The 17,671-nt window shown below is 39.3% G+C and overlaps 1 protein-coding gene across 1 annotated transcript in view; it reads right to left on the bottom strand.

The window, feature by feature from the left end:
- The window catches only part of LOC126276364 (sodium leak channel NALCN), a 361,108-nt gene that overhangs the window by 293,673 nt on the left and 49,764 nt on the right, over positions 1-17,671 (bottom strand). The window contains exon 3 of the mRNA XM_049977270.1: positions 15,132-15,247. Within this exon, the coding sequence (XP_049833227.1) occupies positions 15,132-15,236 (105 nt within the window). The 5' untranslated portion in view covers positions 15,237-15,247. The remainder of the gene's footprint in view (positions 1-15,131; positions 15,248-17,671) is intronic.

Here is a 17,671-nt window from a genome sequence, read left to right as displayed (position 1 = left end):
TTATTTACATAATACATTAAAATGTGTACTACCATTTATTCTACAATATTAAAACCCACATCCTTTCATCTTTCCTTTTCCTTCCCTCTTTCCTGACGAAGCAGCCGCCGGTTGCGAAAGCTCGAAATTCTGTGTGTGTGTTTTATTCATTGTGCCTATCTACCGGCGCTTTCCCACTTGGTAAGCCTTGGACTCTTAGGGTGGGGGTAAGGAGGAGGCTGGGGTGGGGAGGGGGAGGAATAGTAGGGTAGGGGAGGCAGACAGTGCAGTGTTGCTATGGAGCGAGCAGAGACAAGGTGGGGACAGGGTAGGACAGCTATGTGCAGTCAGAAGGTTAGATGGTGGATGATGGGCAGGGGAGAGTGGGGCGGGGGGGGGGGGGGGGGGGGGGGATCAGAAAAAGAGAGAAGTAGAAAGAATGGATGCGATGGTGGAATGAGGGCTGTGTAGTGCTGGAATGGGAACAGGGAAGGGGTTGGAAGGGTGACGACAATGACAAATGAAGGTTGGGGCCAGGAGTGTTACAGGAACGTAATATGTTGCGGGAAAAGTTCCCACCTGCGCAGTTCAGAAAAGCTGGTGCTGGTGGGAAGGATCCGTACAGCACAGGTCCTGAAGCAGTCATTGAAATCCTTCATTTCAATGACTGCTTTGCAGCATCTAACCACACAGATGGAGAAGTTAAATATCAGGGGTTATAGACTACTGTTATTGCAGTGTAAACACAGAAAAAGGATGAGTTGCAACATATGTAAGAGTTATACACAGTCAGAAATACTGAAGAAAAAACAGTTTTTGTGTAGATCAGAACCTAGAAGCATTTGCATGAGAGTTGTTACTGTACAATACTTCTCTGGTAGTTGTGACAATATACAGATCCCATCAAGGAAACTTTCAGCTATTCATGAGAAATCTAGATGTATTATTGAGTTACATGTCAGACAAATAGAAACAGTAGTTTGTGGAGAATTCAATTCAGTTTTATTATAAGATACACACAGGAAAAATGAACTGGAATCATTACTTGAATGTTTCAATATAATTTCAATTTGTGTGCAAGAAGATAGTTGTATCCTGAAAGATAACAAAGTTATAGACAGTTTTCAGACTGAAACAATTAAGGTGCATGCAACTGTTGATGGACTATCTGATCATGAGACACAATTAATGGAAATAAACAATACTACATTTTACAGCCCTTGAGACAGGTTCATACAGAGCAGTGAAGCTTATTAATGTGAAGAGGATATAATACTTTAAGAATAAGTTGAAAGAGGTAGTATGGGTCGGGTTGGGTTGATTTTGGGGAGGAGACAAAACTGCGAGGTCATAGGTCTCATCGGATTAGGGAAGGATGGGGAAGGAAGTCAGCCATGCCCTTTCAAAGGAACCATCCCAGCATTTGCGTGAAGTAATTTAGGGAAATCACGGAAAACCTAAATGAGGATGGCCACACGCAGGATTGAACTATTGTCCTCCTGAATGCAAGTCCGGTGTGCTAACCACTGTGCCACGTTGCTCGGTACAGGTAGTATAGGATTAGGTACCGTGTGTATAGAAAGTGAAGCTAGTGTCAATATCAATTTGTTCCATACTCAATTAGTGTTGGTATGTAAGCCATGGATAACTAAGGGAATTAAAATCTCATGTAACGCCTGGATATATAAAGATCTGATGTTACTTACATATTGCAAAAAAATACTGTAGTATTTTAAGTAAAGTCATTAAAATGTCCAGATGCATCCTGACAGAAATAAACAATGGATGTAATAAGATTAAAACTATATGGGATACGGTCTTATGGGAGATTGGACAACAAGTCAGTGTACAAGATACCATAACAATTAAACTAAATGACAATGTTGTGACTGATAATTTACAAGTTGTGAGTACCTATAACAATAACTTTCTAGATGTACCACTAAAAATATGATTGTATGGTTCAGTTGGAGCAGCAAGAGAATGCAGTCTAAAAGACATGGCTCATTTGTAGTTGATGGAATTTCAAACAGAATTCTGAAAAGTTGTTCAACTTAATATGTAGTGCCCTTAGTGATATATGCAATGCACAACAGACACAGGTAATTTTCCCAGATTAAAATTCACAATGGCAAAGCCTTTTTATATGAAAAGTAACAAGAAAGATTTAAATAACTATCATCAAATTTCAGTACTGACATCTTTGTTATAAATATCTGATAAAGTAATGTACTAAAGAGGAAACACACTTCTAAGTGGAAAAAAATTTACTTAGCGTGTCACAGCTTTGATTCCAGGAGAGTTAATGAACTGAGGATACTATTCACACATTCACCCACCAAATATTACACGCCTTAAATAATAAAATATTGCCAGCTACTGTTTTCTGTGTTATTTCCAAGGTGTTTGATTGGGTAGATCATCTTACATTCACAGAAAAACTTCAGTTTTATGAAACTAATGACTTTACACACAACTGGTTTGAGTCATACTTAACAAACAGAACATGAAAGATTGTGCTGGCAAGTTCAAACAACACTAGAAGGTAGACAATTTTAGTTCTGGGAAGAAATCAGAGAGTAAGTCCCAAAAGATTCAATTCTGGGTCCACTCCTATTCCTTGTATATGTGAATGACCTTCCCATTAACATCCAACAAGCAGAATTGGTACTTTTTGCAGACAATACTAGTGTGATGATAAGTTCCATTAGAGAGAAATCAACAGAAGAGATTGTTAATGATGTTTTTCAAAGAATTATTTAGTGGTTCTCTGGAAATGGACTCTCCCTTAATTTTTAGAAAACACACTATACTCAGTTCTGTGCAGCAACTAGAGTCATACCAACAACTGATGTATCAGACAAATGGTAGTCAGTAAATATGGTAAATGCTCTACATTTCTGGATGTACATATTGATAAAAACTTGTTCTGGAAGAAGCAGATTATTGAACTTCTCAAACAATTTAATTCAGCTATTTTGCTCTTCGTACAGTTGTTAGTCTTGGGAACAAATGAATCCACCGCCTGTCACATTTTGCATATTTCTACTCAGTAATGTCTTATGGAATAATTTTCTGCACTCTCATCACTTAGAAAGAAAGTACTGATTGCACAAAGGCTAGCAGTAAGCATAATATGTGGTCTTCACCTGCAGTCATTATGTAGGTACCTCTTCAATGAGTTAGGTGTTTTAACTGCACCATCACAATACATATATTTGCTGCCAAAATTTGTTGTAAGAAATCCATCACAATTTGAGAAAAATAGTGATGTCCACACTTACAACACTACAGAAAAAATTATCTTTATTAACCATTATTAGAGCTGTCAGAGGCTCAGAAAAGAGTTCAATATGCAGTGACAAAATTTTTTGACCATATGCTGAATAACATAAAATGTCCAAAAGCTTTAAATCTAACCTAAAATCACTTTTTCTGGAAAACTCCTTATATATTGTGGGTGGATTTCTATTTAAAAACTGATAGCCTGCAATAAACAAATAGATAAATAACTGTAGTTGCATGAATAGGACTAAAAAAATGTATTAATACAGGGTGTTTATAAATGAATATCACGGTTTTAATGCTTTATAATATTTATTATATTAAACTTACAGTTATAAATGATATGTAAAATGAAAGAGCAACTCAAATAGTTTTAGAAAGAACATTATAAATGTTCAATGTGAGCACCATTTGTCACAAGGCACACCTCAAGTCTATTATAGCCGAGTGCTGGATATGCCGCAAGGGGCCCAATGACAGGGCTTGCTTCGCATGGCTCCATGTTCACCCAACCTAACACCAAGCGATTTTTTCCTTTGGGGCTTCATCAAGGATCATGCGTACATGCCTCCAATTGATTCAGTTGTTTTTGACAATGATAAAAGGCAACATGAGAGGCTACCACATGCGTTTGCTTTTGAAAGTAGACGGACAGAAGTGAGCACATTTCAGCAAAGGACAAAGATGCAGGATCTTTCAAAGGAGCCAATTGCAACAACAACTGATACATTTGAGGTGAAATCCATGAAAGAAACAGAGACTTACATGCTTGTTTGTCCGCGACATGAAATGCCAAGAAGTGCTGTCGAAGACGTTTTTCGTAATCTGACCAGTCTTCCGCCATCTCGTCATAAGGAGGAAAAGGAGGTAGAGACAATGACGAGAGACGCCCCGCATTTGATGCCACGATGAAATCACGAATCGCATTTGTGAGAAGCATTTGCTGTTCTATGAGACCTTTGAATAGTTGCTCTAAAGTAGCCATGGAAACATGTGGGTCAACGATGGAAAAGAAAAATCCCACCCTCATCGCCAATTGTTATAACTTCAACTTGAACAAATATATTTCTAGGAAGACGCAATACATGAAAGTCACAAATAAAGTAAACAGAGTAAGACATGTGTACACTTTAACAGTCAAATCATAACTGAGTCCGAGTCTAGCAGACGCTGGCTGGCTGGCCGCTTAGGTGGCACTGATGCTGCATGGCTGGCAGACAGTGCCGCATGAAGAGGATGCGCGTAACTGCATGGCGGCACAACATATACATATCCTGTGATTCACTCCACATCATTTTGATAAAAGAATCATTCAAATTACCCATGGAACATGTAACTAACTAATGAACTAACTAACAGGCAGGTTCCAAGGCTTCAGACCTCAAAAGAATACCACACAGCACAAATAGCCAACTTAATCCAATACACAGAGGATGGATTTGAAAGACCTTCCATGAATGGAGTTGTTTTTATTGACCTATATTTAGTCTGTTACAGTGTTCAACACTGCATCATGCTACACAAGATCTACAGCATGAAACAAAATCATGGCTTCATGAAAATAGTTGGCACTCTTCAGCACAGTTGAAAGATCTTCACTGAGTTTCAAGGAAGACAGAAGTTGTTGGAGAAACCAAAAGAATGGCTTCACAGGGAATGCTTTGCTGCTGCACTCTTCAATACACACACCAATCACCAACCAAGGCCTAACATTTGACAACAGAAATCAGATATTTTAAAAATGAACAGTGCACATCTCATTTGCAATGTAAAAGTAAATTTATTACAATGACATCTTTATATTTACATGCCACTTGAAATGCATGTTACAAATGAAAGATAATGTCTGATAGGTGGTGTACACTTTCTTGAATTCAGGTTTCAAGCCCGTGCTGAAAATTTGTGCAAGCACAGTACAATAGTTCATGATCAATTGCTTCCTCTTCCTGCTTGATCCTTGTTCTTCAAATCAGTCAAGATGCGGGTTTTATGGGAATACACATGTGATTTTAGGTATCCCCACAGAAAGAAGTCACAAGTGCTTAAAGTGAGAAGGGGGAAGGGGGGGGGGCAGGGATGTGGAGACCTTGGATGCCACCAAAATGGGAAATGACCCTCCCTAGAAACATGTGACGAACCACGTGCAGTGTGATGGGTAGCACCACCTTGTTGAAAATAATTGTTGTTCTTACTGTATAGATGTCAAAGAACATAAGAAATTGTTAAGCATGTGAATGTAATGTTCAATGTTGACAGCCACAGTCATACCATTTTAATCTGGAAAAATATTTGTCCAAAGTTGTTGACATTGCTAATTGCTCACTACATCGCTCTGCATGGAGTGATGTTTCATGGATGATGCACGGATTCTCAGATTCCAGTAACAGAAATTTTCTTGGTAACCTCCCCATTCAAACGAAAATGAGCCTCGTCACTCATGATGATTATCACATTTTCACTGTCTTCAAGCAGCACTTGCATTCAAAGACCAGAGTCCTCTTGTTGCTTGCTCACAATCTGCTTCCTTCCATTGTTGAACACTACACATCTTGTTTGGTTGAAATGTTATCTCTTCACTCAAAATAGTATGCTCTGCTTCACAACTTAACTCTAATTTATGCAAGTGTCATTATGCAGACCGCTCTTGGCTCCAAATCAATGCCCGTCTCAAAATCTTGAAGTTTTTCAGTGCCCTTGCATTCTTCTTAGAATCTGGTGACTTCTTTTTTATAATACTCCCTTTTGTCCTCAGACCAGTAACACATCTGAGAATCGTATTGCAGCTGGGAATGGGACTGCAGATTGAAATGAAAACACACACACACACACACACACACACACACACACAAAAATACATGTCACAAGCAAACGTGTGGCGTGTGGTGCTGTACCATTTACTGTGCCATCACTTCTGAAATGGCTTCTGATAGCGAGAACACTGCTGAAGATTCCCACACTTTACATGCATGAGGGGCATTATACTAGTTACTTCAAGTCATCACCCCCTAAACGCAGATGATCTTGCTTTAGCAACCCAAGCAAAAAAGTCTAAGGAGGCTGAACAAGTTCTACAACAGCACTGAGTATTATGGTAAGAACCACCAGAAACCTAATCCTCAACAAATACAGGTCTGTACTTCCCATCTCTGAAAAAGACAGGCGAATAGAAAACCAAAAGTTAGCTGGGAGGACTGTTTTATGCTAAAATATTCAGCATCACTTTAGACAGGTCTTTAACATACTGTACACATTGTCTCAGCACCAAGCTAAAAGTGTCAGCTTGAAATAAAATCATTCAGAAACTCATTGGCAGTAACTTGGGAGTCCAACTTCAAGTCATCAGAACCTTCACCATAGAATCCTATTTCTCTGCCGAGGAGTCTGCATGCTTTGTATGGTACAAATTTGCCCAGGCAATGCAAGTACATGTTGCACTGAATGAAACTACACAACTTACAACTGGATGTCAGAAACTGACACCTTCAGACAAGGTTTATTATTTGGAAGGTACTGTACCACATGAGTGTGGTACAGTAGCTACAGACATAGAAATTAAAATGGATGAACTAAAGCATTTACACCCTCTTCACAGCCATAAACTACCATGGTCTATAGTGAAATCCAGAAGAAGTTTCCTTACTTCAACAGCAGCATGAACTACGTCTCCACCTGCTGCCAGAGAACAATTGTGGCCAGCTACATGTGACAACTGAAAACATACATGAAACCTGCTGTGCATCTACTGCCTGGAGATTCTTTAGAGTAGTCCATGTGGAGATCACTGAACAGTCTATGTTAAGGTGTAAGCAAATCCACGATCAACTTTGTTTAATGGGATTTTCCAAAGGACTGACAAAATGTGAATGCAGAGAACAGGCAATGCATTACCTGTACTACCTGTCCATGTTGCCTTAAGGCATATAGTGATGAACAGCTGATGAAGGCAGAAGGCACTGCAGTTACTGTTATTCAAATCTGGGTGAATATCATTTAGTTCATTATGTAAACTATGCAAATTTTGTTTTAGTAGTATCCCTTAATATCCTACAGCCATGTGATATAAAGTTCTGCGCAGTTTCTGACTCAGGTGGCTGGGTGGGTGGGTGGGTGGGTGGGTGGGTGGGTGGGTGGGTGGGTGGGTGGGTGGGTGGGTGGGTGGGTGGGTGGGTGTGGGTGAAGGAGGGGGTGAGGGGTGGGGTGGGAGGGGGGGAATAGTCCAAAATGACAGCTTCCTTCTGCACAGGCATATTTCATGGGTTCTTCTTAAACTTGGTCTTACGTGATGTATCTATGTCCTTGACCTACCTTGTTTAATGTTTTCCTCTTTTCTCATTTTTAAGAAGGAACGTGTGGGTATGAAAGATGCACTTATGGATGTATGTTGCTGTAACATATACTGGAAATTGCACCTTCTGAAGATAAGAACTAACAACATCATCTGCTTCTTTATTGATTTAACAAATATCAACACAGGGTTTTCGATTAGAGTTCACAGATTAAACTGCAAAGACTTACATGAATATAGTACAGTGAAGAGCTGTATCAAAACAATTTTGAAAGAAAGATTAGTAATGGCAGTATTAGAATGCAGTGCAACATAAATTAACACACGAGAAAACTAAATGGCAAATAAATGAGAGAACGCCACAAAATTTTAATGTAGCTTGCACAGGTTCAAAAATAATGTCGCACTTCAAGAAACTTTCAATCCATATTAGTACGAGGGCTGTTTTTTAAGTAAGGGCCATTTTTATTTAAAAAAAAAGATACAAATACTTTTGTAAAAAAACTATTATTTTCTGGTTCTACACACTTTTACCTATTTTTCTACACAGTTGCTTTGTTTATTTAAGCACTTGTCATACCGTACAACTAAGTTTTTAATTCCTTCTTCAAAGAATTCGGTCGCCTGCTCCGACAGCCAAGAGTTCACGGCCGCTTTCACTTCATCATCGTCATTGAAGCGCTGCCCGCCAAGATGGTGTTTCAGGTACCGGAAAAGGTGAAAATCGCTAGGAGCAAGGTCGTGGCTTATGGTGCATGGTCCAAAACTTCTCAGCCAAAAGAATCAATAAAATCCTGAGTCCTTTGAGAGGTGTGAGGCCTAGCATTATCGTGCAGGAGCAAAACTCCTTTTGTCAGCATGCCGCGCCTTTTGTTTTGAATTGCTCTGCGGAGCTTCTTTAGAGTTGCACAGTAGGCTTCCGAGTTGATTGTCGTTCCTTGTGGTGTAAAGTCCACTAGCAAAACACCGCACCGGTCCCAGAACACAGTTGCCATAATCTTGCGCTTTGACTGCATCTGTTTGGCTTTGACCTTGATGGTTGAGGTTGTGTGTCGCCATTCCATCGATTGTCGCTTGCTTTCGGGAGTGATATGGGATACCCATGTTTCATCTCCAGTGACAATTTGACTCAACATGTCATCCCCTTCTTCCTCGTAACGAATCAAAAAGTCCAATGAAGTAGTAAATCTCTTCCCTTTGTGGTTCTCTATGAGGAGTCTGGATACTCACCGAGAACACAGTTTCTTAAAGTTTAGGTTTTCAGACCCAATTTTGAACAAAACCAACCTTGAAACTTGTGGAAATTTCAAAGAAAGAGTGGAAATTGTGAATCTTCTGTCCTCACGAATCTTTGTTTCGACTGCAGCCACCAAATCATCAGTGATCACAGAGGGCCGGACTGAGCGTTCTTCGTCATGGACGTTTTGACGGCCATTTTTAAACTCTCTAACCCATTGACACACTTTACCTTCACTCATTGCATTCAAGCCATAAACTTCTGTTAACTGACGATGAATTTCTGCAGCTGATAGGCTTCTCGCGGTCAAAAAATGTATCACTGACCGTATCTCACACGCAGCGGTCGAGTCAATAATCGTAAACATTATAAAGTAGCACAGCGATGCATACACATCAGCTACAGAGCTGAAACTTGCATCAGCGTGAACGGGAAGGATGCCGGCAAGTGGCGCGGTGGCTTGTTGCGGCGTCCGCACGAACTACGGGACTATACGCGCGAATGGTCCTTACTTAAAAAACAACCCTCGTATATTCTTTCTTAGTTCTTATACTTGCTTGTGCATTGTATGAGAACAATACTTATAAATGTTGGGCCAGACAATGTGAAGTATGAGGTTCATACAAATGAAACCTGGTCAATGTGTCTACCTTTGCCTTACACATGAGTTGGCACCACATAACTGTGGGTATGGTGGTGCCAACTATTGGTAGAAAGACTGACACGTGCACACTGTTTGATGTTGCATAGTGCCAGTGTAGTTTCATGTCGAAGAGAAGGTGGTCACATAAGTTATCATCTACTAACGAACATGTAGGCAAGTAAGGAGGAACAACGAGGAGTGATTCGATTTTTGGTGGTAGCGGGGGTTGGAGGTCATGAAATGTATCAACAAATGAAGGCTGTGTACGATGAGTACAGTCTGAGTCATTCAAGTGTTGTGTGGAATGGTGCAAATGATTCCTTGAGGGCTGCAGGTCACTGGGAGATGATGCTTGTCCTGGAGAGGTTTGTCGTGTCATTGCACTGGAAACAGTTGTGGAAGTGAATGCTTTAGTCATGGACAACTGCAGAACCACAATGGACGAGATCCATTGATTACTGGGTACTAGTGTGGGCACAGCTCACACCATAATACATCAACACTTGAACTTTCAAAAAATCTGTGTGCAATGGGTTCCCCACCAACTGACTGCCGACAGTGGCACTGTCTTTGAGTCATCTGCAGTGTCAGCACGTGGAGGAATACGGCTTTCTGTCACGCATTGTCATGGGGTGACGAAACACGGTGTCGCCATTTTGAACCGGAAAGCAAACATCAGAGCAAGCAATGGAAACATGTAACTTCACCACCTCCAAAGGAATTAAAGGCCATGCACATCAGTTCTGGTAAGGTCATGATGTCCTCCTTTTTAGACCACAAGGGCCCACTGTTTGCCGAGTTAATGGACAGGGAACCACCATCAGTGACAAGCGTTATCAAGCCAATTTACAGAACATTACACAAGCCATCAAGTCAATACGCCAAGGCATGTTATCCAATGATGTTATCCTCCTGCACGATAATGCCTGCCCACATACAGCCAATGCGGTGAAGATGACATTGCAGCAGTTTTGGTGGGATATGCCGGGACATCCACCATACAGTCCCAAGCTTTCACTGTGTGACTTTTATGTGTTTGGACCTCTAAAACAATATATTCACAGACATCAATTTGCAAACGTATGACGAAGTGTTTGACTGGGTCCATGCCTGGATCCGACAGCAGACTATTAGCTTCTTCAAGGATGGAACTGACCGGCTAGTGTCACAGTGGGATAAATATGCCAACAGTTTTGACGACTATTTTTGAGTATGTGTACTGTGTATGACTATATTTTTGAGTTAATAAAATCATTACCGTTACTTTACACTAGTGACTGAGTTTCATTTGAATGCCCCTTACAGCCTGTCGTGGTGTGATGTAATAAGTTCTCCAAAGCAGCAGAGAGATGCTAACATCAGATCCAGAACAACCATGGGGTACTCAGCAATTAAGGGGATGTGTCACATCCACTTGAAGCTGCCAATGAAGAGCCACTGCATCATGTGCTGGCCAGATATATGGGATAGGCAGCCACTTGGAAATATCTAATTGGGAACAAACTGAACTTCCTCTGAGCATGTGTGATGACAGTATTCAAAGCATGTTACCTATGTGTATATATCACTACAATCATACTAGGTACAGAGAATTATGATGCTCTGAACATTTCAGTACCAAATTTGTGTCTGCAGCATGTAAAATTAATGAAGATTATCAGGGAGAGGAAAACAATAACAGACAAAGCTATGAAAATTAATTTTCATTTAAAAGAAGGAGACCTACATCTACTCCATACTCTGAATGCCACCATGAGGTACATGGTAGAAGATACCTCCAATTGTACCAGTTATTTGGGTTTATTCATGTTCCATTCACATAAGAAATGCAGGAAAAATGATTGATTGATTGAATGCCTCTGTGTGCAATAATTATTCCAATCTTATCCTCATGATACCTATGTGAGTGATACATAGGGGATTGTAGTATATCCCTAGAATCATCATTTAAAGCAGGTTCTTGAAACTTTGTTAATAGACTTTCTCAGAATAGTTTATGTCAATCTTCAAGAGTCTTCCAGTTCAGTTCCTTCAGTGTCTCTGTAACGCTCTACCATGGATCAAATGAAGCTGTGAACATTTGTGCTGCCCTTCTCTGTACACATTCAATATCTCCTGTAAGTCCTATCTGGTACGGTTCCCACGCACTTGAGTAATTTTCTAGAACCAGTAACATGAGTGATTTGTGAGCAATCTCCTTTGTAGACTGATTACTGTTCCCCAGTATACTACTCATAAACCAAAGTCTACCATCTACTTTACCCACTACTGAACCTATGTGAACATTCTACTTCATATTTCTACAAAGAGTTACATCCATGTATTTGTACGAGTTGGCCGATTCCAACTGACATTATAGTCATAAGATACAATGTTTTTTTCTTTTTGTAAAGCACACAACTTTACATTTCTGAAATTTAAAAGAAGTTGCCAATCTCTGCACCACTGAAATTTTATTGAGATCTGATTGAATATTTATGCAGCTTCCTTAAGGTAGTACTTCATTATAAATAACTGCATCATCTGCAAAAAGTCTGAGGTTATTATTAATATTGTCTGCAAGGTAATTAATATACAACATGAACAGCAAGGGTCCCAAAACACTTCTCTGGGCCACACATCAAGTTACTTCTATACCAGGGGATGACTTTCCATCCAAGATAACATGCTGTGTACTATCAAAAAGTCCTCAATCCAGTCACAAATTTCAATTAATACCCCATATGATCGTATTTTTGACAGGAACTGCAGGTGTGATACTGAGTCAAATGTTTTTCAAAAAACAAGAAATACTGCATCTACCTGACTGCCTTGATCCAAGGCTTTCAGTATGATATGTGAGATAAGTGCGAGTTGGGTTTCACATCATCAATGTTTTGGAATTCATGCTGGCTGCTACTGTGGAGGCCATTCTGTTCAAGACACTTCATTATATTTGAGCTAAGAATATGTTATAAGATTCTACAACAAATCAATGTCAAGGATATTGGAAGGTAGTTTTGTGGATCACTTCTACTTCTTGTAAAAAGGTGTGACCTGTGTTTTTTTCCAAGAACTGGGCAAGTTTTTTGTTCCAGTGGCCTAGATAGATCATAGTTACAAGAGGGGCTAACTCAGCTGCTAATTCAATATAGAATCTGACAGGGATATCACTGGGCCCTGGAGCTTTCTACAGTTTTAATGATTTCAGTTGTTTCCCAACACCACTGCCACTAATAATTATTTCATTCATCCTTTCAGTGGTATGAGAATTAAACTGGAGCAGTTCTCCTGGGTAAAGGAACATCTGAAAATGGAGTTAAGTATTTCAGCTTTTGCTTTACTATCCTCAATTTCAGTTCCTGCCTCATTCACTAGGGACTGGATACTAATGTTGGAGACACACAGCCTTTGCATACAACCAGAATTTCTTTGCTGAATGAGATTTTCACACTGCAGCAGAGTGTGTGCTGATATGAAACTTTCCTGGCAGATTAAAACTGTGTGACAGACTGGATATTGTGGAAACATGGCTTAGCTACAGCCTGGGGGATGTTTCCAGAATGAGATTTTCACTCTGCAGTGGAGTGTGCGCTAATATGAAACTTTCATATCAGCAAACACTCCGCTGTGGCTGAGAGCTTACATTAGTGTCTTTTAACTGTACCTGTCTGCAACTTAAAATGTCATCTTTACAGTAAATCACAATCTATCTTTTCCTACATTGTTGACATGTAATCTTGGAAAGTTCAGCCTAAGGGTATTTGGGGCCCAGCTGGATGATGGAGTGAGGTCTCAGTTTTTGACCATACCAGAATCAGGAGCTGTGTCACTGTGTTGAATTGGCTACACATTTCCATTTTAGTTTAGAATTATTTCAATTTGTGCCCTCAGAATATGTGAAAATTTTGCTGTTGATTCACAGCAAAATTTTATTCACTACATTTGCAAACTTTGGTGATTTACTGTGTTTCTGAGAACTTGTGTCATTTCCTATGGAGATCAAGTTTTTGAAATTTAGCATGCAAGTCAAAATTAAGAATTGTATTTATTTTTGGCTGGTGGATTAGATGGTACTTGTAATTACTGGCCATCATGTTGTGTTGATGGGCCTGCTAGGATCCATGGACTGCGCTTATGAAGTGTCCTTTTTTATTATTACTGGTGTTATCCACAGTTGGGAGTTACATTTATTTTTATGTTGGGGAGAGAAGTGGTGGCACTGGAATATATACAAATATCTTGGATTGAAGATCACACCCTTTATCATTATCTCATGGAGTAAGGCTGTACAATGATGCATCTGTCCAAACTTGGGGGCCCATTAGTGCTGTACAAGAGAAGAAGGCTGTGTGCTGGCTTTGGGCTTCATACTCTTCCTTCTGTCTCTCATGGTGATCAAAAACACAAATGTAATATTAAATTAATTACAGTCAGCTACATCAAACGATTAAATACATAACACATGTCACAAAAGAAATGAAGACACACATCACAAAGGAAAGTAAGACACACACAAACACATATGTTATTAAATTATCCAGCTGATTATATGGTTCTATAAAGTTGCAAGCACAGAGGCAGGGGAGCTATTTGTTGTGGAAATATAAGAAAAAAGTAATGTAATGTACATAAATAAATAAAGTGACTACAAGACTGGCAGACACTTACTTGAATCAGTCACAATCTTTAGGTATTTGAGAGTATGTGCCCAGTGGCAATATTAAGAGGAAGATCAAAATAAATTTAGATGTGGGAAGGTAGATGCCAGACAGATGAATCAGCAGGATTCTAAGGAACTGCAATTCATATACAGACAAAGTAACTTATAAAAACTTGGTTAAACTAATTCTTCAGGGTTGTTCATCTTACTGGGACTTTTACCACTGTGGATTAGTAGAAGGGACAGAAGATTCACATACAAGCTGCAAAGTTCATCAGATATTTATTTAATCTCCATGAGAACATTACAGGAATGTTGAACAAACTGCAAAGGGAGAAGCTACATGAAAGGCATTGTGATGGGCCTTATTCTCAAAATTTCAAAAACCCATTCTAATGTGAGTCAAGAAACACATTACTTCAGCCAACTTATATTTTACACAGTAATCAGGAGGGAAAAAGTAGTTCACATATAGAAAGAAGTAGCAATAATTCCCCTACCAACCCTACCAATAAAATATCTAAAAATGGAACAGGAAGGTGGGAAATGATTCTCGTGCAACATATACACACTGCTACACACCGCTTGGTGGAATGGCGTACAGATTTAAATGCCATGTTAAACCTTTTCTGTACTAGTTTCTTAAAATAGCGGGCTCTATTCTGTTAGATGAATAGAGTTAATAAGCCTTGCCATAAAAATAAGCATTAGTTAAATAAATTGTTCTGGTTTTGAACAAAATATCTGCATATCCTATCCAATATAGAATATACCTACCCAGAAAATTTAACTGAAATTTTCCAGATAATAGCTATTCAGAAAACCTACACAATGTGTTAATGATGATTTTGATGTAAAGCCTGAATCCTAAAAGTCTCATGAATTCAACATAGTGCTTGAACACACAGCAAAAAAATTGTACCTCTACACAATAAACTATGGGTTGTATTCAAAAGAATTACTCTATATTTGAAGCAGTTACTTAGCTTGATTAGCTTGAAAGGTGTGGTGATACATACAATAAAAAACTAAGTTAAATATCAGCTGATATAAAGATTACCATGTTCACCCATTCAATATCAGCGCTTTCATTGAGAGCCTCTTCTGGACCATAGTCTGCGAGGACAGTGTCCCCTTTGAGACTCTGCTTCCTCCCCAGCACCATGCTGGCAGCCTCTGCAATAACGTTATTCAACATTTAGACCAGAGAACAAATTGTGAATTTTGCCTGACAAAGAGTCAAATAAACAGAAGAGTGACATGATGATGAAACATTCTGCATTTTAAATGGTAATACAAATCATTAACACAGAGAGATGGACATATAGCAACAATTAAACAGTGAGAAAAAGTAGGAGGAACAGAGATAGGAAGGGGGTGGGGAGGGGGTAGGGAGGGGGAGGGGGAGGGGGAGAGAGAGAAAAAGAGAGAGAGAGAGAGAGAGAGAGAGAGAGAGAGAGAGAGAGAGAGAGAGAGAGAGAGAGAGAGGGAGGGAAAAGAGGGAGGGGGAGGGAGGGAGGGAGAGAAAGAAATAGAGATTTTCTCATTATTTTCTTCAGTCATTTATCTATGTGTCACGCTGTCATGTATATTGTTCAACTCATTCAGCTTTATTTAATGATTTAATGTGTTACCTGTAATCACTTTCTCATTCCTGTATTTTAATGATAATTACTGTATACGTTAATTTCACAACTGTGTACTACCCTCTTATGTTTAGCTCAGTTCTTCATTCTCAAAATTATGAGAAAACCTAATATTTACATCCTTGCTTCCTATGTGTTTACTTCTTCATTTTCACAATTATGTGCCAATCTAATGTTTGTACCCATGTTTTCTATGAGTTAGTGTCTGCATGAAAAGTCTAAAACCATTACACAGATGTATGTGTTTACTGATTTTTTTACAACATCTCACTCAAATATCACTATCTCATCTATCAATTAATTAGCAATTACTAAAATATTTAATTCAATTTATCATTTGTAAAAACAGAACATCATTTCATCAACAATTTAGTATAATGCACTGTCAAATGAAAATGAGACAGACTACAGACAAAGCATGGCATGGGTGCTGGTAACACAGGAAGTTGTGGAAGTAGGGGTACCCTGTACGGGGAATTAGAAAGAAACAGTGCAAAAATTCACTGCTATGCCAATTGTCTGTTAGACAAGCCCAGATGTGAGGTCAGTGAATCATATGTGTGTCCAGAAAAAAGAACAGTGACGTACAATGTGGTTTTTGACTGTGGAATGAGTGTCAGGTAGTGAAAGTCATGCCCAAATGCCTGCTGTGTATGACAAACACAGTATGGCAGCATATGCACATGCGTTCATGTGCAATAAACAATTGTGAGAAGGCTGGGTGTCACTGAAACACAACATTTGGTCAGGACAGGCCCATCATGTCATTACCCCTTCTGTCATTGCAGCAGTGGATTCTGCCAACAGAAATGACTGACAGTGGATGATGGAAGACAGTTAGTTCATGTTGGGCATCAGTCATGGTACCGCTCACGCCGTCCTGACAGAGCTTCTGGAGGTCCAGAAAATCTGTGTGAAGTGGGTTCCCCACAGGCTGACGGAGGAGCAGAAATCGAACAGAATGTTGACATTACTGGTGTACATGGAATGGTATTACAATGAAGAATACTGTTTCCTGCCCCATGTTGTTGCGAGATGAAACTTGGTACCATCATTTAGAGCCAGAGAGCAAAGATCAGAGCCAACAATGGAGGCACATGGATTTATCATCACCGAAAAATTCCAAAACCATGCACACAAGCTCTCGGAAAGTCAAGATTATCCTTTTCTTTGACTGCAAGAGCCTGCTGATCATTGATTTACTGGAAGAATTAATGCACAACAGCTTGTGGGCACTTTGCAAAAATTGAAGCATGCCATCAAGTTTAAACACCCAAGGATGTTGAAAGATGGCATTGTTCTATTGCAGGATAATGCCTAAGCACTTGCTGGGAAGGCTGCTTCACATGTGCTGCAATAGTTACACTGGGAAGCCCTCACCACCCTCCATACAATCCCAGTCTCTCCCCATGCGATTTCCCTATTTTTGGAGTTCTGAAGAAAAACATCTGTGGCTATTGATTTGCTTCATAAGAAGAGGGGCATGCCTTGGTACGATTGCAGTTTCATAGGTAACAGTAAACATTTTTCCATGAAGGTAATGACCATCTTGTCTCACATTGGGATACATGTATTAACAGTTATGGTGACTAATTTTAAAATAATGAACAGTTTACGTTTTTTTTACATCTATCTCAATTTCATCTGACTGCCCCTTATACACACAATATCATTTGTTGATAAATTACCATACATCAAGCTTATGATTTTCTTATTACTATTTAAATATTTGTAAAAAAGATACAAAGATGTGGTTAAACCTGTGAAAAAAATGCATATTTCAAGCATTGCACATGAGAAGCAAGTTTTTTTCCTATAGAAATTGATTGCTGAACAGCAGGCACTATAAGAAACAACAGCTAACTAAAATTTATCCAGCTAACTATGTAATCTAGAGCCCTATTGAATTCTTTATCATTTATCATGATCTAATAATCAAATCTTGGGAAGTTTA

The sequence above is a fragment of the Schistocerca gregaria genome, chromosome 1 (assembly GCF_023897955.1).
Source record: "Schistocerca gregaria isolate iqSchGreg1 chromosome 1, iqSchGreg1.2, whole genome shotgun sequence".
NCBI classification, from domain to species: domain Eukaryota; kingdom Metazoa; phylum Arthropoda; class Insecta; order Orthoptera; family Acrididae; genus Schistocerca; species Schistocerca gregaria.
Note: the sequence above shows the minus strand (reverse complement) of the source record. Positions and strands in the feature narration are given on the sequence as shown.